General features: G+C 41.2%; 1 protein-coding gene and 1 long non-coding RNA gene across 8 annotated transcripts in view; one reads left to right on the top strand and one right to left on the bottom strand.

Annotated features, from left to right (window-relative positions):
* LOC112995290 (uncharacterized) overlaps nucleotides 1-23,691 on the bottom strand; it is a 209,553-nt gene that overhangs the window by 123,934 nt on the left and 61,928 nt on the right. For 5 of the 7 annotated variants that reach the window (XR_010388986.1, XR_010388990.1, XR_010388987.1 and 2 more), the window contains 3 exons: nucleotides 12,719-12,783; nucleotides 11,685-11,828; nucleotides 8,558-8,889 (listed from right to left, as the gene is read on the bottom strand). This is a non-coding gene — a long non-coding RNA (uncharacterized LOC112995290). The remainder of the gene's footprint in view (nucleotides 1-8,557; nucleotides 8,890-11,684; nucleotides 11,829-12,718; nucleotides 12,784-23,691) is intronic. The other 2 variants (XR_010388989.1, XR_010388991.1) reach the window with 1 other exon arrangement.
* NPY2R (neuropeptide Y receptor Y2) lies at nucleotides 17,730-23,521 on the top strand. The gene is made up of 2 exons (XM_064510868.1): nucleotides 17,730-17,910; nucleotides 20,919-23,521. The coding sequence occupies exon 2, from the start codon at nucleotides 20,955-20,957 to the stop codon at nucleotides 22,110-22,112; it is 1,158 nt and encodes a 385-aa protein (XP_064366938.1). The 5' UTR covers nucleotides 17,730-17,910; nucleotides 20,919-20,954; the 3' UTR covers nucleotides 22,113-23,521.

A 23,691-nucleotide genomic window follows, 5' to 3' on the forward strand; every position in this document is an offset into this window, starting at 1 on the left:
AGTGGGAGATACTCGCAATTTACCTTTAGTCAGCTAACTCAGGTGCTCTGCATCATGCTTGCCTCTGCAATGATCGTTTAGGGGATGCAGCTCCTACTATGGGTACTCTTAGTCATTCAGGAGAGTATAAAGGTCAGTGAGCCTTCAAAAGTGATTTAAATCTTGGATGCCATTGAAGTTTTCCCTGGGATATACCAAAAAGGGTGTTTCTCAGTGCTGACCTCAAGGAGTTGCACTTGCTATGAAAGTGGTAAACATTTTGGCATCTACAGCACCAGAGATGCAGCTATTCTGCTTCCAGGTTTGCTCCTGGACAGCTTAACAATATTCTCTCTCATGTTTCAAGGCAATGCCATGATTTAGCCCTTAATTATTTAGGCTGATGACAGAGGAAGATGTATGATTTTATTTCCAGAACATCCAGTGCAGAAAGAACTCTGAAAAAAACCCTGAAGAATTAAGCTGTGCATGCCAGCAACCTCTATTCTGTCCCTACAGCCAGGAAAAATAGCTGCAATGGCTTCAGCTGAATTCACTGCGAGATGTACAAAGCAGTGTGGGAATGTGAGGGGGGAGCTGTTTCATCTGGTTTTAGAGAATATTGTTCTTCAAATTTTGATTCCTTACTTGATGCTAGGTAGTGAGACCTATGTGCTAGCAATGGGAAATGTCAAGCAACTGAGAGCAGTTAGGCATGCTCAGAATTGCGGTCTGATTGTCTGGGGACAATGTCAGCACTGTGTTATAAGAACCTGTCAAAATTAAAAAAAAAAAAAGTTTCTGCTGGGGGATTGTTCCTCAACAATCTCCAGCTCAGATGATCCCAGATTTCAACATTAACACATCCTAATACACCCTTTAGACACCCACTAAATTTCACAGCATTTGAAATGAGCAGTGGATTTTAGAGCACCTTTAAACAGACACAAATTCTTATCCTTAATTATAGCAAAGCTCTTTGTGTGTTCATGTGACTACAATAGACAATGCTAGATTAAGGTTGATGAAATCAACGCCAAATTAAATCTAAAATCAGTAAGAAAATAACTGATTTTGTTTTTTACTCTTGCTGTTATGCACAGGGACATACTGACTGTAAATTATATGCAGAGCAAATCGTCATCTATTAATTCAAATGCCAGCTTCTCACAGATAACAAGTGTGTAAGATTTTTTTTCCCAACAATTAGCTATTTGCTGTCCTACTGTCCAGGAAAATAAAAGAGTAGATGCCATGTTTCAAGCTTTTGCTCAAATATAGCACTTTTCCAGGCAACATGATTTGACACACTTTTCTCTGCATTGTGACACAGCAAATGGATATCAAAACTGCAACCTGGTAATTGTCCTGGGATGTTATGATACCTGATGAATATAAATAAGTAGCCATCAGTATGCCTTTGAACACCTTTTAAAAAATAGCTAGCAACATATAAAAATAAGTATTTTGTCAGTATTTTCTGCAACATACAAACACCTTCTGGTGAGGGGTAATGGAAAGCTCCTCAGCATTTTCAGCCTTTTCTCTAAACTGAGAGAAGGAACACAGAAGAACAGTAAGAAGTAAAGGAGCATTTTGCTGTGCTGGGTATTTAGAACTAGACAGATGGTGAAAGAAAACGGAGTAGAATAGAAAAGGTTAGGTAAGGAGAAGCAAGTAAAACTTTACAGTACTTGATTCTTCTGAAATCTTCAAAATGAGAGAAGATTTGTGCCAAAAGGAAAGATTTCTATCTATATAGTGGGAACTATCAAAAGATGCTTCATGAGAAGTGGATCTGATATTCCACAGGCTCTGTCCTCTCCTCACCTTGCTCCCTGTGGCTCCACAGCCAACCCTACGCAGCCACCAAGCACCGTGCAGAGACCCTACTTTGAACTCTGCACGGCAACTAGGACTGGCAGACCACTGGTGAGAGAGAGATCTTTCTTCTCTGGGTGTTTGATACGGAGGATGTGTGATAAGCCAAGGAAAGGGCTGTCTCTGAGGAGGAGGTGGTTACACAGTCTCCAGGCCTTCTGGTCCTTTTTTAAATTATTTAGGCCCAGCTTCTGATAGCTTTATTAGAGTAATTCCTTCTTCCTGAAAACAATGCCTTGCCCACCATGCAAAGTACAACACTCACACCATTAGAACACCTGGGAACAAAATTCAGCTGCATAAACTGGACTCTGACCCAGAAATTTTAATGAGGGTACCAAAACATGGCCCTAAAAATATGCCCATTAAAACTAAGAATTGTTTTGTGCCTGCCTATTTTTTAACTCATTCTCTTTGCTCAGTGTATCTTATTTGACTGGATTTACATCACTTTTAAGTTCTATAGATTTGTAATATCCAAATCTATTCGAAGTTGTTTGTTCACCTTCTTTCCTTTTTGCATAGACCAATATTTTCCCTAACTCCACTGAAAAAAATGACTTAGTCAAAACAACAAAAAATCCCGTCATTGATAATTACCACACAGTTCTTCCAGTTGAAAAATATCCTGCACCACTTACTGCCTACTGAGATGCAATCAAAATTAAATGAGTGGAAATTACTCTGAAGTGGCAGCTTTAAGCTCTAGGAAAGGAATGCAGGGTCTTATTCTCATGACGACATGGAAAATGCCCTTCTCGGTCAAACTAATAGTCCATTACATCCCCAGCAGTGGCAATACGAAATGCTGTTCAGGGAGAGCACATGCTCCTGGCCTGCCTGCAGCCCACCCCCCTCATACTCCTCAGCATCCACAACTGCATTAAGGATGCTAGAGAGCACATTCCTGCCTGTTCCTTTCAGTATCTGTTTACAGACCCCTTTGTCCTGGAATTTGTCTACTTTTGCCTTTTTGAACTTGCTGATACTGTGAGCTTCTGCAACCTCCTGCAAGAGCAACTTCCAGAAGGTCGCTACCTGTTGGATAAAAAAAGTACTTCCTTTTGTCGATCTTAAACTGCTCTCCAACTAGTTTCAGTGAGTGCCCATAGGACACCGCAGGACTTGGCAAATGACAATTCTGTATTTGCTTTACTCACTGCCTTCACGATTCTGTAAATCTATTCCTGATCATATTCCCCTGGGGGATCATATCCAGCTGGGGGGGATAAGATCATGAAAAGTTCCAGGCTTTTCAGTTTCCCCATAAAGGCAGCTGTGCCATCCCTTTAATCACGTTAGTTGCCTTTCTCTGCATCTTCTCTAATTTCCCTATGTTCTTCTTAAAATGTGGAAATAGGATTTTATAGCTAGTGTTCAAGATGTGTCTGGTCCACAGTTTTATATAGGGGCAAAGTAGTGCTTTCTGTTTTGTTATGAGTATCCTTCCTGATGGTACCCAAAATTTTGTTGGCATTTTTTGTTCCTGTTGCATTTTGAGCAGATGATTTCAGAGAACTATCAGTGGCAACTGCCAGACTCTTTCCTGAGTTGAAACTGCCAGTTTCAAGTTCATTGTTGTGTAGGCATGGCTTAGGTCAATCTCTCCTAGATGCACTGCCTTATACACATCTACACAGAAGCTTATCTGCTGCTTTTCACCCCACACTCTGTCATCTTTCTAGAGTTCCTTGCCGTGTGTGTGTCATTTGGCTCTCTGAAGAAGCTCAGTATTATTTGCAAACTTATTTCTGCACCCCTTCCCTCTCCAGGTCATTGGTGAAGATCTTAAATAAAACTGGCTCCAACGCTGATCTCTAAGAGACTACTACAGACCCTTCTTCATCCTGAAAAGTGACCATTAAGCCCTTGGCTTCCTACACTGTGGACAGCTTTCAATTCATATAAGGACCAGTCCCATGGCAACTTATTTTCTTTAATAGCTTTTTGTTTGGAATCTTGTCAAAATTTTTTTCAAAAATCCAAACATAGTATCATTTATGGATACCTTATACAACTTGAGCAGCTAGTGAGGTAGGATTTCCCTTTAAAGAATTTACTCTGTCCAGTGAAGGCCACTACCTGTATACAGAAATGGTAGTAAATCTACTCAAACAATTCTGTGCTGTTCCACGTGTAGACTCCCAGAAGCTGTTTCTGAGCAGGAGTAACACCAGCATGTCTCCTTTCTATGCAGACTTGATCCTTTGCCTGTTTATCTAGTGCAAAAGAGCTTAGACCACAGCAGGAGAGTGAAAGGACATTACAGGATCTGCAATAAATCAAGAAGATCTATTTTGGATAGAGCAAAACAACCTCCAGTGCCTACAGAAACCTTCACAGCGTGGAAACTTTCTTTATCACAGGCTCCAGGAACTGTTGCTAGTAAGATGCTCCAATTTTGGAAACAGACCCAAGATCAATGCAATAATCCCCAAAACAAGAAGTTAGTTTTGAGTGGATAAACCTGCTCTCCTGAACACCTAAAAAAAAGCATGTGGCTTAGAGGCATCCTCCACAGAGCTTCTGTACTGGTGTCTCTGGAGTGATTTCTTGAATCCTGGGTAATGGATCCTCATACATTTAATCTCAACATAGGTCTCTCTATGAGCAGTCTTCTGCTGGAGAGGAGGCCATCTGTCGAAAGCAGAGAGCAAGGTAACTGCAGGCTATTGTCAGCCATGAAAGATAAGCCTGGACTTTGATACTTTTTCCCCCCACACGGAGCCCCATTTTTAAGCTGTGGGCCTTGCAGTAAAGTGCTTCTTAACAGCGAATGAAGTTCTTTTTCCCTAAAATATATGCAAGTTGCAGGATATAAGCCCTGATTTTAAACTGGCCTTTCTTACAATGCTATTCTAATACTTTCTAAAACATTGAGCATGTTTATGATATGAAATTTTGGGAAAAAACATGGATCAGGTCCTGGGACCAATAAATACTCCATCAACATAGGAATTGCAGATTTATTTGTATATCATCAGAAGTTTGTGGACTCAGCTCTCCTAGAATAAAAAGAAACAGTACTAACCTAAAGTCTGGCATATGTATAGCTCCCACAAACCTGATTTTTAAGTATGAACCTTTTTCTCTCCTTCATTAAGCTTGGTGTTATTTATTAATTTCATGAAATATGGAAGGTTTCCCTAGCATGGAACCTCTCCAGAATAAATGGATATCTTCCACAGAAACACACAATGCAGATTCTTGTTCTATTTATATTTACAAATTAATAACTATTTTCGACATGGGAATTATTTCAAAATTGTTTGATGTTATAGTACACTTTATCCTTGCAATCATATTTATAAACATGCAGTGTAGCATTAGTGCATCATTCTGCTGGGAAAAAATCAGAGAACTAAATGCGTTATCTATATTAAACACACATTTTTTTTTCTCATCTGTAAATGGTGACCTAGTCTTTCTTTTATGCTTTGTAGAAGTTCACAAGCATAATCAGCAAAGGTAACATTTTTCCACTATAAATATTAGTACCTTATTACAAAATTACAATAGTAAAACTATTGTAGATATTGTTAGCAAACTAAATTGGGCACCTCCAAATAAAGGTTGGTACAGGAGTTAAATATGTTCAAGATGCACATGCCTACTGTATTTGATAAACAGGTGAGAGATAGTGCATTATGCATGTTATGAGTCACTGCTGTAGCAGTAGCTTGAAGCCTGGACTCATTGTGCCTAAAGAGAAGACTGAGTGTGGTGAAGCACTTTTGTCCTTATAGTCATTGACTTGCTGTCTTGCACTGCAAAGCATCTCAGCAAAAGAATATTTGATGCTTCGGGTTGTTTTCAAAACCGAGCCGTCTCAGTGAAAATGTTTTCATTTGAATAAAGGTAAAGAAAGGAGTGTAGAAGGGTATGCTTAAGCTATTTCAGAATTTCTATGAGGAACATGTTCCAAGATGGTAGTTCTTGGAAGCAATCCCTTAATGAAGACTTCCTCAAAACAGAATTAGTGGTGTGCAGTTCTTGATTACCTCTGTTCACAGGATCACATTATGTGACCATTTCATAAACAGGTTACTCCAAGAAAATAAGATGACCTTGCACCAACAGTATTGCCTAACACAAGGAATAGACAGATTTCCTATAATGTCTCACTGAGATTTCTACAAGGGTACAAATACTTTCTTGTCATACCTCCTCAATCCATATTAACTGAGATATTGTTCAATGCAAGACGCTGCTTTCTCAGGGCATATTTTCAAAGAAGTATTAAAAAAGGAAATAATTCCTGATTAAAATTGGCACACCAACACCCTTCAGGAGCCAACGCTCCAGTTCTGCCCTGTTCAAACCTGGTAGCAATGTTACTTCCAGTTTCAGTGGGAACAGAATAAATCCTCTCACTCCTCTGTTCTTCGGAGGTGAGGCTTGTTTAGTAGCCCTTAATGTTTCAAAAAACTAGCTGCAGGCCTTATGCCTGCATAATGCCTTCAAAATGATGACTCCAAAAGAACAAGTAAGTGGTCTGCAATGGAGAGTTAAGTTTCTTCACACTGCTCATTTTTCTGAAATTTTAGACTATGCAACCACACACTGGCCTGAAAATACTGCAATATTTTGCAGTCCCCAATAACAGCTCCCACTCATTCTTGGGCTTATACAGAGGTCAGGCAGATTCATGGTTATTTGTAACCTAGCAGTACTTTTTTGTACTAATGTTCTACACACTTCATTTCTTGACTTGTATTTATAAGATCTGATGGGATGATGTCACCTATTGAAGCAAATACATTCTGGAGAGAAGCAACCCCTTGATATACAGAACTTACTGTTTTTCCTGACTCATTTCTTAACATGGATGTTCTGTTGCTGAACAGTCAGAACTAATACTTAGGTGAGAAACTATCATGTGAAAACCTCTGACAGAGTACAAATGATTTAAAACTTTGAGGTTGAGATTCTCAGCGGAGGCTGAGGAAGCCAGATACCCAACTTCTGTTAGGTTTAAGGGAAAACTAATTTCCTTAGGCTGCTTCAAAAAACACCTTATAGGTTAGGGTGCAGTGGTCACACCAATATTTAGCTACACAGTGTAAGATAAAATGTGCTGGACTGTTTGAAGGAAAAACAGTGGCTTTTCATTTGGTACCTCTGCCTTATTGTCTTTGACAAGTCAAATTGATTAAATAATTGACTTTCTCCTGAAGTATAATTTATTTAAACTGTCATAAGGTGTAGCAAATTAACAAAAATTACCCAGGAATCCATGTTAATTTCTGTTAATGATATTAACTACTTTGGCATTAAGTGGGCCAGATACATTTTAACTGTAAAGAATAGGACCCTTATGCTAAAACCAGGGAAAACTACATGGCAATTCATCTTTACTGAGGAGAGAAATAAGGTGGTAAAGAAACAATGTGCCAAATTTGGCTCTCAAATTTTGTAGTGAGGCAAAGGTAAAGAGAAAGATAAAAGATCTTTCTCCTTCTCACACACAGACATTAACATGTTCACAATTCTCTCTTCTGATGGTGAACAAAATACCATTCTAGAAGAGGGAGGCGTATGTCTGAGGACCCCAACTGGGGTCAGCCATGGCAGAAACAGGTATGTGCAGAGGACCCTCGGCAGGAATAAGTTGGGAGGAAGGTGACAGTAATAAAAGGAGATAAGAATGGATGGGAGTGCCCTGACTGGAAGGAAGCAATGCTGGAGGAAAACTAGAACCATGGGGAAACTTTGGGAAGAGAGAGAATCAGTCAGTGAGAGCCACAGACTAAAATCTTGGTAAATTATAAAAATGCTAGGATGATACAGGATCTGTGGAGATATAAAGAAGTAGAATTGTCTCTAGCAATTAGACAAAACTCTGCTTCAAAATCTGGAGAGAAATCTTCTTTGCCTCAGTCTCCACACTGAAAACTGCTGATAAAAACTTGTGGTATTAACTTTGTGTAATGGCAGATCCATCTAAACTCCATCTGCTATACCATTGACTAAAGAATTAGAGAGATGTGCTGAAAGTCTAAGATTGCCAACATGATAAAAACTTATATGGAGGTCAGTATGGATCTACAGATAAAAATGACTGATTTGTTTTCCGTGTTTGACAGTTTAGCTGGCATTGGGAACTCTGTCCCTTGACTTTGTTCAATATAGACACTTTGTTCTGCAACACAGTAAATGCTGCTTCGGAGAAGCAGGTCGATAGCATGAACTTTTCTGGAAAAACTGTTCTGGCCAACTTCCCCATGCAGACAAGCCCCCAGTCTATGTGCACAATAAGGAGAATATTGCACAGCACTTCTGCAAGGACAAATTCAATATAGTCTGAAAACTACTAAGGCCCAAATCCTGTGTTATTTATGTGCCTGAAATCAATGGAAATTAGGTGTTTGAACATCTAAGAGGGTCTAGAGAACAGGTACTCGTATACTAGATTTCAATCAGATATTGATCAGGAGAAAAACTACTCACACATCACCATCATCCCAGGAACGACAGGCAGAACTACTTTCACCTAACTTTAGGTATCTAAAATGTACAGAGAACTAGCTGTTGAGGTCCCCATTATAGTCCCATTGACTAGACTGAGTAGCTTTCTACACAAAGAAAGTGTAAGAGAACTAGCTCAGATGCAAACACCTATATAGTCAAGAGAGACATCCACATACAGCCTCTGGAGATACTTTTACATTTCTATGAGAGATTGTATATCTCCTACCATTTTCCCAGGACGCTGAGATGACCATTCTGCAACTAGCCGGGTCGGGAGGTGACACCGACGAGCAGCTGAACCTTCATACTTCTGACTTGCGAAAGCAGTACTGCACAAAGAGCTTCTTGCTGAATGAAGCCTGTACCAGTCAGACTTGCTGGATGACGTGATTAGATCTGACATTAGAGAGTAGTTGTAGAATTTCATTGAAGTTCTTAGCATGAAGGACACTTTTAGCTGGTCCGTAAAAGCAGAAGCTGACACATTCCTTTGTCACAAACCTGGGTGGTACGGATAAGCTGTGTGCACAGATGGTGCTCTGGCTGCTGATCTTGTAGCTGTGTGCAATCACAGAACAGTTAGCCTTCCAAACATACAAAACTCCCACCTGCCTTTTCCCAAGCCTCTTACCATCCCCTCTCCTCCATCCTAAAATACCCACAGCAATTAAAATCCTATCAATCTCTGCAAAATGTTAGTGTGAATCACGGGTAATTAACAAAGAAAAATGAAGAGTTAATTTAGAAAACTGCCAGTTCAATTCTGAGTGGGAGGCAGACTTTTTTATACTTTACGAAAGTACTAAAATACTTTTTCAACCTTGTGAAGCTAGGCTGACAAGCTTAATTTGTTCATAAACAGTGGTGTCAGTCAAAAATAGGAAAGTAAAGTATCACTATACTAATAAATGTGACAGCTGTAATGGAAAGTATCCTGTCAGTGTATCAGCAGGGAAGAAGATGGAGCACTTGAAACTTTTTGACATTTTTGGATGTTAGTGTTTGAGCCATATGACTACAGTTGAAGAAAAGGACTGCACAGGTTTGCTGGATTTAGCCTAGAACAGATGTCCTTTGTAAGTTCTAAAACTGTGACAGAGTGCATGAAAGAAACAGCAAATACTTCATTTTAAAAGGACTCCTAGTGATAATAGGTATGAAAAATGCTCCTCTTCCACTCCTCCAGCAATCAAAGTAGTTTTTCAAGGCCAAAAAAATGCTTACAAATGAAATCCCTGAATTTAATGCCACAAAATTCTACTAAATTGTATTATTTCATAAAATGCCACACAGAGGCACAAAATGGCTCCTGATGAAGCCAGTGATGTAGTTTAGCGCAGCTTGCAATTTCTGTGTAAGTGTAAAGAAATGAACTGAAAAAATGTACTGAAAATTTACTAGAATTAATTCACTTTTGACAACATTCACTTGGCTCTCATGCAATTATGTCAGTGTCCCATGAACTATAAGTGAAAGATGTATCTTTATGTCAAATGACACTGTTCCTTAAATTACTGGATTTTTTTTAACTGCATCTTAGATTTAACCTCACAATAAATATGATGTGCTTTACATAGTATTACATATCAGACAGCATTGTATTGCAACACTATCAGAAGAGCAGTCTTCATCCATGGATACCATTATTCAACAAATTAATTTAATCTGTGAAAGATTATCCTATTCATATTGATTCCTCCAAGCATTTCTTCAGGAAATAGATGTCAGCCATATCAATCATCTGGATCTTAGCATAGGCTGGCTGAGCAAGGGTCAAAAGATGACACATTTCTTTGAGCTTAAGAGTAACTTGAGGGAGTTCCTTGTTCATGAAAATAGTAATAAATCAAATTGTAATAAAAACATCTTATGGATGTTTTTGAAAAGTAAGGTAAGTAAGCGAAATACAGTACTTCTGAGTAATGCATGGTCAGCTGTATGCTCTATGCTCTACAAGGACAAAACAACATAAACTTTATGATAAAGTTTCTACATTCTAAGAAATGTAATTTTGGAGGTGCAGAGAAGGAAAACAAATGTTTTCCTCTTTCCAGCTTGGTTCTTTTATGTTCCAAAGACAATTCATTCAACATTTCCACACATCAGGATATTGAAAACCTCGAGCTTGAAGACCATTTGAATAAGTTTTATGAATACAGGTAACTTCTCAAAATTGTTAAAAGAATTGTTTTTAGCCAAAGCAAAGGACGAGTGGTGTTGCTGTTTGTAGCAGCTGAGAATTGCCAGGATTAGACATCACTGCCATGCAGGCAAGTATTTAGCAAGTGGATAGAGTTGACTCACTTTTGGAAACCATTTAGACAGATACTCCTTTCCCGGTTACTGGAAACTGAGGACTGAAGTGAGTACAATATTCAAGCTCTAAGCTATATGTGATAATCTATTTTCTATGATGAATACTCTAAAAATAATCATAGTATGCTTGCCCCAGGAATATCTAAAAACTCTTCAGTAATTCAAAATCTAGCTTTATGCCAAACTTTCAACAGCTAAGGTAAAGTGTCACCTTGCACATTACATTTTGGGGGTTACAAACATTCCTGTGTTTAAAAAGATAAAGAATTAATGAAAAATAGGATTTTATGAATTTGGAAAAAAAATTCTAAAAATACAAGCAACAAAAAATATATTAAAATTGTGTTTTCTTTGTCCTTTTAAATCCAATTAAAATATTTGTTCAGCCTCTATGAATTTCAGGTGACAGAAAGTGGGTCTTAATAAAGGTTTAGCAGTCCTGGCTAAGGCATAGCAATTAAAACACAATAGAAAACCCTGGGAAATGAGTGTTTCTACACTCAACGCAGAGAAAGGATAGCATGCTGGTAAAGTGAATGAATGAAACTGCGAAATATATACTGACAATAATAAGAAATATCAAGATTACTCATCGTATAAGCATAGCCAATTTGAGGCACTGAACAAAGCAGTGACCTTAAAGAAAAATAATGCTATTAGTTACTTAAAGACTGTATCACAGTTATATAAACATAAACAGCTGTGTTGATGTTAAATGGGCAACTTTAAATCTGTCATTTCTGGACTGAGCACTTGACTTTACAATTTTAATGTTCTTTGAGTGGAACAAATTTATGCAAATGCATTAGATGCTTTGAGAAGAACCATGTTTAAAAACACAGTGCTCAGCTCTTCAGCTGCACATCATGTGGAAAGGATGCTGAATTCAATCACTGTCCAAGCAAACAAGCAATTGAATTGAACTTCTGGTGATATGAGTAGTTTTTGAACTAGATGAACCAAACTGATTGTTTAACTAGCACTGGCTGTGAAGTACTGCTGTTAGCAACTTGAAGTTGATACCTATACATACCTACCGATTTCTTGCAAACCTCACTGGCTTGTATTTATCTCCTTAGTCATCAGAGGTAGATCTATTGCACTGGTTTATGCATACAGCTACTTCTTATTCCAGCATTTACAAAAGAGAGATTGGTAGAATCCAACCAGTGAGACTGAACCTAAACCAAAAGGGAACAAAAATGAATGACAGTTTATAAACATATCCTGAAATATTCACAAACCTAAATAACTAGATACTTCATTCTTTAGCTATTTAAAAACTTCTATTCTTGGCTGTTAGGCAAGAGAAATCTTGGTCTTGTATACTTTCATACAACATAATTGTGGTGCTGGCATCATGTAAAAATCCAAGACAGGTTTTCTCTTCAGAGGTCATGTTTTCAGGTATTATTATTTTTCTTTCTGTTTCATTTTTCCCAGGACTGTCAGCGTTATGTAGAATGCTCCATTCCATAAAACCTGACTCACCCCAGGACTATCTGTATGATTAAGGATTGGCAGAGTTTGGCTCAAGTGAGTGGTATGCAGCACAGCACTATTTTTAAAGGTCAGTGCTCAAGGGGAAGTGGTTTCTTTCAAATTCACTTCTTACAATAAATGAAATAAGGAGAACACTGTCTGGGGGCACGGGAGGGAGAGCCGCTGCTTTTCTCTGCCTTGCGGATTGTTCATCAAGCCTTATTCTCCACTCCAGCAAATCTGGCGTTAGACAATTTATGGACAAAGACTGGCAACTCTCTGCTACTTCTATGATTCAAACAAAAGCCATTAATGCTTCAAGGCTGGGTGCTTTCATGGCATTACAGCAATACTGAATATAACTTGTGGTCTCTACAACGAGTCCAGGGATAAGCTGTCGAATCTGTTAATTACTGGGGCTACAGCCACCGCTGGCGCACACATTTGGAACTCCACTGCTGTGCAAGAACCGGCTGCTGCCAGAAACGAAATCTTCTGTTTATCCAGACAACATGAACACAACAGACAGGCCCACTCCCCAACCCAGACCCGAAAACCACTTCGCACAATAAAACAGAAAACCATTTACCAAGAGATAGCTAACTTCAAATGTCTGCCTCCTGTGAGCGCTGTGTTAACACTGAGTGTGGAGTGCTAAAAAGCAAAGCAGAGAAAAACAAAAACCTCCATGTGAGCATGAGATGCACATGTATCTCTGTAGGTCAGCATAAGACTTTTTTTATTGCTCTGATGCCTCCCTCTTCTCTTCACTGTTCATGACACAGTCTGTATCATGGCAAATTTAACCTGAAAGATATTCAGCGGAGGCTTATTTCTACTTTGGTTTTGATGTGTTTAGTACAAGCTGATCTGATTAAAAAACAAAATAGTAACTGAAATAATAACTAGATCTTAGGTCTGTCACTTCATATCAGCCACTCTGTAAACAAAATGATAAACTTCAAAACAAAACATTCCTTTAGAGACTAAACACTCTGGGAATATATATTTTTATTACTTCCCCAAGATATGGTCTTTTTGAAATTGCAAATACAACTCTCATATTCCTAAAGAGATCATTTTATGGATAATGAGAGCAGATACTGTGCTCCTTTAAAAACCACTTATTTACAGGCAGATGTATAAGACTGTTTCTCTTATGAACACTTTTTCTTTACAATCCCTGCAGGATCATGACACCTGACCCAGGTCCAGGCTCCTCTTCCTCTCTCACTCTTACAGGTATGATTTGAGAGGACATTTTTACTTTGGATACCAAAAGCAAATTGGAGTTTTTTCTGAGTGAATGAGCCCGAAGAAAAATTTGCACCATTAGACATATCTAGAAAACTTCCACTGCTAAATATTTAATACATAAACTAATTTTAAAAAGTACTTTGAAGGAGCATATTTCAAATGGCCATTTCATTAAAAATGTCCATCTCTGCTTATATGAACTTCTTGACTATTTTGATTATACAGGATGCGTAATGGTTTTCTTTGATGCTCTCCTTTAAATTAAAGATTGAAAGATATAATACTCATAAAAATGTTACCCATACCTTTTAATTAGCCCAATGAAATCACTGAAGATCTTGAAAATGAAAGGCATGCTAAATATCCAGCACAGAGATCAAAGAACAATTTTATCTATAAATTTTCAAGCTGGTTCCATAGAAAAATGTTACCAATAGAGCATAACAGACATTTTTTCAAAAGATCATTTTCTGTTTCCTTGTGACTTGTTTCTTCCTTCCCACAAGGAGATTAACATACAACTAAATGCTGATAATTTTTTAAAAATGGAAACTTGAGGTAGCAGCCAGACAACATCAGCATTAAAGTCCTCAGTCCTGAGCCTGTCTTGCAAGTTCCATGTGTGTGTTATGTGATAGTTTGTATGGTTATAATTTATGATTTTATAATTTGAAATACCATTTCCAGAGTTTGGATACAGGTTTTGAACAGCAGAATGGGATTGCCCCCTGATTGCCTAAACTCCACAGTATTTTACAAACATGTTCTCCACACAAGCGAAGTCATAGGTAAAAAAAAAAAAAAAAAGTCTAATGCTTCACTCTGCAAATCAAATTGCAAATCTCCTTCCTTACCTGGTCAGGGGCTGTCATCTTTTTTTCAGTGATATTGCTATCAACAGTGACAATTTTTTATTTGTGTAATTCAAGGCTAGTGTGAGGAATGCATTCAAAATCTAGCCCAGGCAATGGATTCTTTCATGCTCTTTTAATTCTTTATATAGAAACTGTGCACCGGTATCTTAATCCGTGAATAGATCCACTGATTTCACAAACAGTAAGCCCACAAACAGTTTACCCCCACAGGCGCTGACTTTGAAATGTATTAATGACAATAATGCTCACATGGAATAGAAATTGTACTTACATTACGAATTAGCCAGTCCTAGCTGGGTGTTGAACCATGAATGCAATCTGAATAATACTGAAACTACGTGAGAAACTGTTTTGCTTCTGAGAACCGGTAACCTTCTGAGATGCTAGCAGAAACATTTATTCTTCATCCTGAAAACCCTTCACCGGATGGATTTTGAGAAGACAATTTTCTGACAGCAAAGATGGTTAAGCAGATACTGCCATAGGTAAGCTATGTACATCAAATTTCTTACACGCTGCCATTTCTCCATAAGTGTGATTGATGGGCAGAAACAATGTATGGCCAATAGATTTTTTTTTCAGACTCTTAAGCTATACTAACTGTAATTCACCTTAGTATATACACATATTCACAGCTAAAGTTCATTTTTAGGCTTATCTGAAATAGGAAGCTGGGATTTAAAGTTCAGGTATCTCATTGATTTAATGCAAGCCAACTTACACACAGTCTATGTCAGGACAGAGCAAGAGTGTAGCCAGCAGTTTGAGAGAAGCAACTATTTCCCTCTATTTGGCACTTGTGAGACCATGCGCCGCCCCACCTCAGGAGTGTTGCTGTTGGGCTTTACTCAGCACACTCTTTCTATCTTAAAAAAATGCTTTTGCTACTTCTAACATCTTTTGAGCTCCCAGTACAAAAAAGACACTGACAGATTGGAGTGAGTCCAATGGATGGCCAGTAAAATGATCACAGGCTGAATCACGTAACGTTCAAAGAAAGGCTGAGGGAACTGAGTTTGTTCAGCCTTAAAGAAGACAAGTCTCAAGGAGATCTAACTACTGTCTACAACTAGCAGGAGGTGCCCTTGCTCTTGCCAAGACAAGAATCATTTGATACAAGTTGGAACATGGGAAGGACTGACTTGGTGCAAGGAAATTTTGTTTTACTATGAGGATTGTCAAATACGGGAACAAGCTGCCCAGAGTGCGTTGCGGAATCTCTAACCTTGGAGATATTCAAAAGTCAACATGGCCCTGGGCAACCTGCTATAACTGGACCTGCTTTGCGCAGGAGGTTGGACTAGAACACCTCTGGAGGCCCCTTCCAACCCGCACGGTTCAACAATTCTGTGACTCCGGGCCTGTCACGTTTTATGGGATGTAAATTTAGGTGCACACAAAGCAAAATGTTCATGGTTGCTCTGGAGGCGGTGACCCAGCAGCGTATTTCACATTGAACAACAGCCGATTTGCTACTTGACTCTTTTTGTCATTGATGTTGGTGTTTTTATTATTTTTGCTCAGGGTGGCATTTATGGAGCCCACCACTACTTTTTTATTGCTCTTTTACGAGCAACAAAAATTGCTGTTGTTTACTGCAAATGCATTTCTATTAAGTATTTCAGTTGTGCCTGCCACAGAATCACCCTGTCTCAGGAAATAATACCTCCTGTGCCTTGCATGTTCTTTTGCTGGCTTAACAGCTTCCAGGAACTTGCACATCTTCTTGACTTTCTCCAGGAGTCTGAAAGTGAAAGTAAGGAATGACTTACACTTAGCTATAGGCTCTTGAGGTGACTTGAGCTGAAGAGATTGTAAAGATTTGTGTTTTGCTACACTCTTGAAGATGTTAGGAGCAGCCAGAAAATATTTTAAGCTAGAAAGAATGTGCTGAGTAAAGCACAACAGCAACACTCCTGAGGTGGGGGAAACACTACTGTACCCTATTTGAAGGAGAAGGAAAGGGAAGAAATGCAGGCTGTTATAGCCATATATTATAAAAGAGCTCTGTTTACTAAAACTCCTCATGCATTCATGTCTGCTGGTAGACCAAAAGATAAGTCTTACAATTAAATTGACTTGGGAAATGAAATAAACGGAGGTAGAATTGAAACTCCTGGCTCCTTGTTTAGTGATCAAAGAAATCTATTCTGCAACAAGCTGGGAGTATTCCATTAACAGTCTCAAAAGTGCTGAAGGACTAAGAGCAAAGCCCTTCATAAGAAGATAGCCTGAATTAGTAAATATCAAAGGTGTTTCTCAAGACATGCTTTGAATTTCAAGAACAACTGTACATGGCTGGAGTTACTGCTTGATACTCCATTTACATTCTGTATTCTTGTAAGAATATAATCTTGAGCTATAACCAAAGCAAGGAGCATTACTTTTGACAAAAGAAGAGACTCTTGCTCAGAGTCCCTTTGGGAGAAAAGGAGGACAGATGGAAGCTAATGTTGCTGATCCTCAAAGCTACCTGAAGTCTTAATGCAAATTTAGTTAAGCGAAAGTAAAGCAGCATTCCTGTTCTGGACAGCAGCTTCTGTAAGACCTAAAGTGAGAACTGTCCAAGCATCAGTCCTGTAGCTTCAGAGGTAGCGAAGTTCTCTGGTACCTTTTCTTGGGAGTGATGCTTAGGGCTGAAGCACTGCTCAGCGAATCAAGCCCTCTAACTATGCCCTGAGCAGACACCTCCTTGGTTCTCATCTTGTAAGTTGTACCTAGGAGACAGGCATCAGGCACACAGCAAAATTCGGAGAGCATCCTGTCGATGGATTTTATGAACCTAGGCTCCAGCAGAAGGACAGCAACGGAGCTGGAGTTATTCCTCACTTCAGCTGGCTGGTAAGAGAGTTTTTGAGAAGGTCACTGAGTATAGAACTAAACAAATACAGCAGTTGTTGCCTTTACTTTTCAGCCCTGCGAATAAAAATGCAATCTTTTATTTTGCTTTTGACCAAATACGTATATGCTGTATTCATCCTTACACCTGCCCTGGCAATAGGCACATCCACATCTCCTTATGTGGAAGAGCAAATCTATGCAAGCTGGGGTGCCTGTAACCAAGGACTTCAGCAGTTCCGGACAGTAAAGGCATCTCTGCCACATCCTGCTCCAAAAGTCTGTTTGGGGACTGGAGAACTAGGCAGCAGGGTACAGTGCGAGGAGGGTACAACAGCTCGGACCTGGCAGAAACACCCTGCCTTCCAAATCACCTTTTTTTACGCCAGGCAGCACTAAAGCTGTCGCCGCCGGAACAAGCCACACGCGGCCGACACAGCACGAAACGCCCGCAGCGGGTCACCCGGCCGCCGAGCCCGGAGCCGAGCGGGGCGGAGCCGCCGCCCGCAGGTGCGGCAACGGGGCCGGGCGCGGCGCCCCGGCGGCGGCGGGGGGCTCTGCGAGGAGCGCCTCCCTCGGCGGCGGCGGCGGCGGCGGCGGGAGGCAGGCGGGCGGGCGGGCAGGGAGGAGGCGGCGGCCGGGCCGCCCCCCGCGCCGCTCCCGCCCCGTCCCCGCGGCATGCGGGGGGCGCCGGCGCCGGCGCCGCCAAACTTTCGGCGGGGCGCGCCGGGCCGCGCCGGGCGGGCTGCTGTGCCGCGGCCTCCGCCCGCGGGAAGAGGCGCCCGTCGCCAGGGAGGAGAGAGCCGCCCCGGTGAGTCGGTGCGGGGAGGCGGGCGGGGGCCCGCGCGGGGCCGGGGGCAGCCGGGAGCCGCCGGCCGCCGCGCTGCGGGGCGCGGAGCCGGCTGCCGCGGCAGGAGCGGGCGCGCCGTGCCGTGCCGGGGGGGAGGCGGCGGGCGGGCAGGGGCTCCGCGGCAGCCGCAGGGCCCCGCCGCCGCGCACGTCCCGCGGCGCCGCGCCGCGGCGGGCAGCGGCGAGCCGCGTCTGCCCGCACCTGCCCCTCGAGCAACTCCAAGCCCTTCCCCGATGCAGGCACTGCGGTCGTGAGAGCAAGGCTGCTTGTGAATGTAATCACGTATTGCGCCCTTTTGGCTTCCTTGCTCTCAGAACCAGTGTAAATCCTCCACGGTCCTTCGCCCGCAGAAAGTTAGACGCAATCTGATGCTCGCCCCTAAGGATCTGGCTTTCGGAAAGTGTGAAGAGCAGTGCTGTGCAATACGCAAGGTGTGCAAATAGATGCCATCAGCTAGAGAGTTTCTGCTAAGAACAGAGAGGGTCCTGCCAAATACTGCCTGAGGTTTCAGATGTTACCTCGGTTTTCCTCTGTACTCTGAAAGAGGCTGATTCTTTGCCCACTTACACCGTCCCAGTGACGATGCCCAAACTTGTCAAATCTATTTCATCTCTTACCCACACACCATCTCATCTCTGCTTGAGCCTAAAACCGGGTTGTCCCTCCTCCCTCCCCCAGCTTTGGTTTATTTACAAGATCCAAACACCTTCCAACAGCACAAACAGGGCAGGAACAAACAGAAAAAAACTGGCAGAGTAAGAGAAGGCTTTGCTAAATAAGGCATTGGAGGTAGGAATCAGGAGACTGTCAGGGACCAGAGAAACGAATGAAAATATTTTCAGAAAGAAAGGGATGCTACGTTATTTTGCTGAGCTCCATCATCCTCCTTATATTCACAGCAAAGGTAAAAGTTGTGAAATTTGCCCTCCCTCTCACCCTTCTCCTATGATGTGTAAACATGACCTGTGCCTATTTTACAATGAAAAAATTAGGAGATTTTTGGGGCAGCTGACAGTCCTGGGCTCTCACTACATCCCTAGCCTAATAATATACAAGCCTAGTTCTTGGTTGTAGGTATGCAGGTGAAGGAAAAAACAGATGCAGAAGTGCTCATGAGCTCTGCATAGCCTTGGCTGTGCAAGTTGTCATGGATCTCTCGTATTTTTAACCTGATATGGACTAAAGGTGTATTAAGAGATTCAGTCCTGCCACCCTTGTTTAGGCTAGTAGTTGATGACTGATGACATTACTAAAGACTGTGGGATGAGCTTCTATGAACAGCTGACAGTTATCTCGGTTACACCTCTCACAGTGTTAAGCATCTTAGGCTTACACTGATAATTGTACAGTAAAAGTAAACTAAAACAGCACAGCATAATTTTAGCCTGGGGAAAATTACCTTTCAGTTCATGTAGTCAATCTGTTGCTTTTGAGAAAAAGGGCTAATGCTGAGAAGTTCTCTGGAACATTGCGTGGGAGGGAAGCGTAACACAGGCGGCTCGGTCCCCCGCCGGGAGACAACGCTGCTTTCTGAACCTTAATGTAGTGGCCAGTCACAAATGCAGGTGCAAACGTACAGACTGCTCAGCTCAGTTAGGAAATCAAATCTAAGGATGTCACTGATATATGTAAATGGTGATAAGAGGTAGGGATGAAAATCTACAGTAAAGTGAATCTGGTGTTTTTAAAAAAAAGCCATATGAAGCCACAGGTAGACTGTTTCTTTAGGCAGACCTGAACTTGAGGTCAGCTAAGGCATGTATAATGCATAATGGCAAGGAAGTGATATTTCTTCTCTATTCTTGCCTTCCTTAAGGAGTATATGAACGGACGTGTGGAGTTAATAACTCAGTTTTGGCCTCCCCTGCAGCGGCAGACAATGATGTCTTCTCAGGGAACCCACTGTGCCCTGGCAATTTCCTGCTTCGTATTTTCACAGCTCGAGGTGCAGGTCACCAGGTGCAGGGTACTCTCACTTAGCGTGCCATCCAAAGCCTGGGCAGTCCACAGGGGCATAGACACACATTTTGCATAGGATTGAAGTCCAAGTCAGAAATTAACTGTAAAACGTCCATATAGCTACTCAAGCCTACTAAAGTCTTACAACAGCATAAGTTAGCTGAGCAGAATTTGGCTTAGCCTGTGTAGGGAGGCAAGAAAATGTGATTTTGATGCCAGTGGTGAAATTCTTACTGATCTCAGTAGAAGAATGATTTGCCCTTCTCTACGACTGCGGTCAGAAATGAATCCTTGACTGGCAGTTCTGAGGAGCTGTGGTTTTTTTCAAACATCACACAAAAAAGAAGTATGATTTATAACTGCGTTTTAATTTTTTCATGAGTTATTTTCAAAGTGAATTGGTTTAACAGTCATTTCAGAGAACTGCTACTATTTCAGTTCAACTAGAGCGGTATTTTTGCTTGCCTTGTGGCACTTTCTTAAAGTTTCTTGAAGGAAGACCTCAGTAATTAGTTCTCTAGCATTAGAGATAGGTATAAACCTATAAGAATTTTTAATAACTATTTAAAGGAAACTCTTTCCATTAAGGAAAAACTGAAAGATTATTGTACTAATAACAGTCTGGATGGCGCCATGCAGAATTCCCATAGGAATTAATGGATGTTTTGTGCTAAATCAGCAGTAGTTTTAGGTACTGGATTGTAAAAAAGGATATTCTGCCCAGCAGGATCTTAATCCTTCTGCATTTACTTAGGCAAACTTTGTCTTTGAAATGCTTTTGAAATCTGTCCCAATTTTCAGCAGGAGTCATGCCTGAATAATATTACAGGATCGGGCTTCAAATGTAAGGTCGACAGAATTTGAATATATTAAGACAGATCTTCTCTTAATCCTGAGATGTAGAATGTGGGTTACAGGTGGAAAGAGCTCCAGCTTTAGCCCATTACTTCTTGTCTTAAACACTGTGTGACTGATTTCTCTACGTGTTCTTGTATCGTTTTGTTTTTCAGGCACACCTCTGCTGATTAGACCAGGCTGCTGCAAGGATGGGGCCTCTGGCATCAATAGGCGAAGAAAACCAGACAGACGAAATGAAAATGGAGCTGTTCACCAGGCTCTACTTGCCAAGATTCACCACACCACTCAATGAATTGGCTCTCGACCCTAAACCAGAACTGAAGGACAGCACCACGCTGGTTGAAGTGCAGATCATCCTCATCTTTGCTTACTGTTCCATCATCCTGCTGGGGGTGATCGGGAACTCCCTTGTGATCCATGTGATCATCAAGTTCAAAAGCATGCGCACAGTGACTAACTTCTTCATTGCCAACCTGGCTGTGGCTGATCTGCTGGTGAATACGTTGTGCCTGCCCTTCACGTTAGTTTACACACTGCTGGGTGAATGGAAACTGGGCCCAGTCTTGTGCCACCTGGTGCCTTATGCCCAGGCTCTTGCTGTGCATGTGTCTACTGTCACTTTGACTGTGATTGCTTTGGATCGGCATCGCTGCATCGTCTACCACTTGGAAAGCAAAATTTCCAAGCGGATCAGCTTTCTGATCATAGGAGTAGCCTGGGCAGTCAGTGCCCTGTTAGCAAGTCCTCTGGCCATCTTCCGTGAGTACTCACTGATTGAGATCATTCCTGACTTCAAGATTGTGGTCTGCTCTGAAAAGTGGCCAGGGGAGGGGCAGCTTAACTACGGCACCATCTACAGTGTCTCCATGCTTCTGATCCAGTATGTGCTGCCTTTGGCAGTTATCTCCTATGCCTACACCCGTATTTGGACCAAACTCAAGAACCACGTTAGTCCTGGGACAGCGAATGACCACTACCACCACCGGCGGCGGAAAACCACCAAGATGTTGGTGTGTGTGGTTGTGGTGTTTGCTGTCAGCTGGCTGCCCTTTCACACCTTCCAACTGGTCAGTGATATTGACAGCCAGGTGTTAGACCTGAAAGAATACAAACTGATCTACACAGTGTTTCATGTCATTGCCATGTGTTCAACCTTTGCTAACCCCCTCCTCTATGGCTGGATGAATAACAACTATAGGACGGCCTTCCTCACGGCCTTCCAGTGTGAACAGCGGTTGGACTCCATCCACCCTGAAGTATCGGCAGCTTTCAAAGCCAGGAAGAAACTAGAAGCAAAGAAGAACAAATTCCCTGGAGACTCTTTCACACAACCTACCAGTGTCTAAGATGCCTGACTTTAAAGAAGAAATGAGTATGTTGTAGACAGAGATACAAGTCCATTCTGACCCATGCATTTTTAATGCATAGTTTTAATCATAAATGGTGAAAGAACACTAGCAGGAAAGTCAAGGGGGGTGGTATGATTCAAGGGGAGTTGATTGACATCAACAATATGTAACCATACAACTCCAAAGAAATAGAAGAGAGAGACTTTGTTTCTGACTGTCTCTAACATGGTAGGAGGGATTCCCTCACTCCCATTCCTCCCATCTCTTTTTGGTTAAGTCTAAGTGACAGAGTTTGCTATTTTTGTCACAGGAAGACAAACAGGTGAATTGTAACATGGGAGTATTGATCGTGGGAGCAGGAAACTTTGATATGGCATGGAGGAGAACAGGAGAACAGAAGAGGAGAGAGATTGCATGTCGAGAACATGGAGAGCAGAAGTCTGTCAGAAGAACAAAGCATATCTGGAGACAATGGGCTGCACTGGTTAAAGCTCACACTTTTCAGACCCTTCCTCTCCCACAAGTATGCTTTGTGAAGAAAAGGGAATTAAGAGGAGAAATATGTTACTGTGTTTGACTTGTACTGAAATACTTCAAACCAGAGCATTCTAAATGGATTAGGGGGAGAAAACGAGAAAAGAATTAGATTCAATGTAAAGAAAGGTAAAGTTTCTACCTACATTGAAATGTGGGTTTTGGTCAATGAAGTCGAGTAAAAAATCATTCCTTATAAAGTCAAGCTGGTGAGAAAAGTACAAGCCTGTGCCCTGATCGCTCATTCCCTGCAGATCCCTACCTTACATTATGCATTTGCAACAGCTCACAAACTCAACACTTCAAAGTGGCATCCGAGGGCATGCAGGGGATGCAGGCTCAGGTCTTCTGTGAGCACTTCATAAACTGACAGAATGCCAATATTTTAATTTTCAGGCCCTGCTTAAATGTCTAACGTGTTATTAACTCCAGAGGCTTTGAACTGTTGCTGCTTTCTCCCTGGATAAAAGAACAGGAGATAGTTTTGATCCTCTGGAAAGGCTGCTAGATGGTAATGTGCTTTTCCTTGTTGTGTTTTTTTGTCACACACTCATGTCATCTTGGAGCTTTTCCCACCCTTTGCCTTGTAAAAATTAAGAACATCTGAATGACTGTAACTTAGTAACAGCATGCTAGGTTCATGTGATAACTTACCAATTACTCTGCATGCTGTAGTTAATGGTTAAAGTCCTTTTTTTGCTCAGGTATAAAATTTTAATCTGTTTACTGTGCTGTACGCAGCAATGTTCAACTCTTCTGTGTCCTTGTTTAGCCTCTTTAAACTCTTTAAAGAGATGAAGAAAATTTCAATCCATGTTTACTCTAAGCTGCCCTGTTGCTTATCTAGAATAAAAATAAGTGTGATACTTCCACTTAGAGACTCCTTTCATAGCTGCATTTTGTTTAAACTGCCTCGTTTTTTCTATTTCTCACTGTTCCTAAATTCATTGTATACTCTCTTATAAATTAGGAAACAACAAAACTCTAGTACCAAAGTTAGTAATATAATGGCATCTGATCTTTATCAAGTGAAGAAATTCAT

This window comes from Dromaius novaehollandiae, chromosome 4 (assembly GCF_036370855.1).
Source record: "Dromaius novaehollandiae isolate bDroNov1 chromosome 4, bDroNov1.hap1, whole genome shotgun sequence".
NCBI lineage: Eukaryota > Metazoa > Chordata > Aves > Casuariiformes > Dromaiidae > Dromaius > Dromaius novaehollandiae.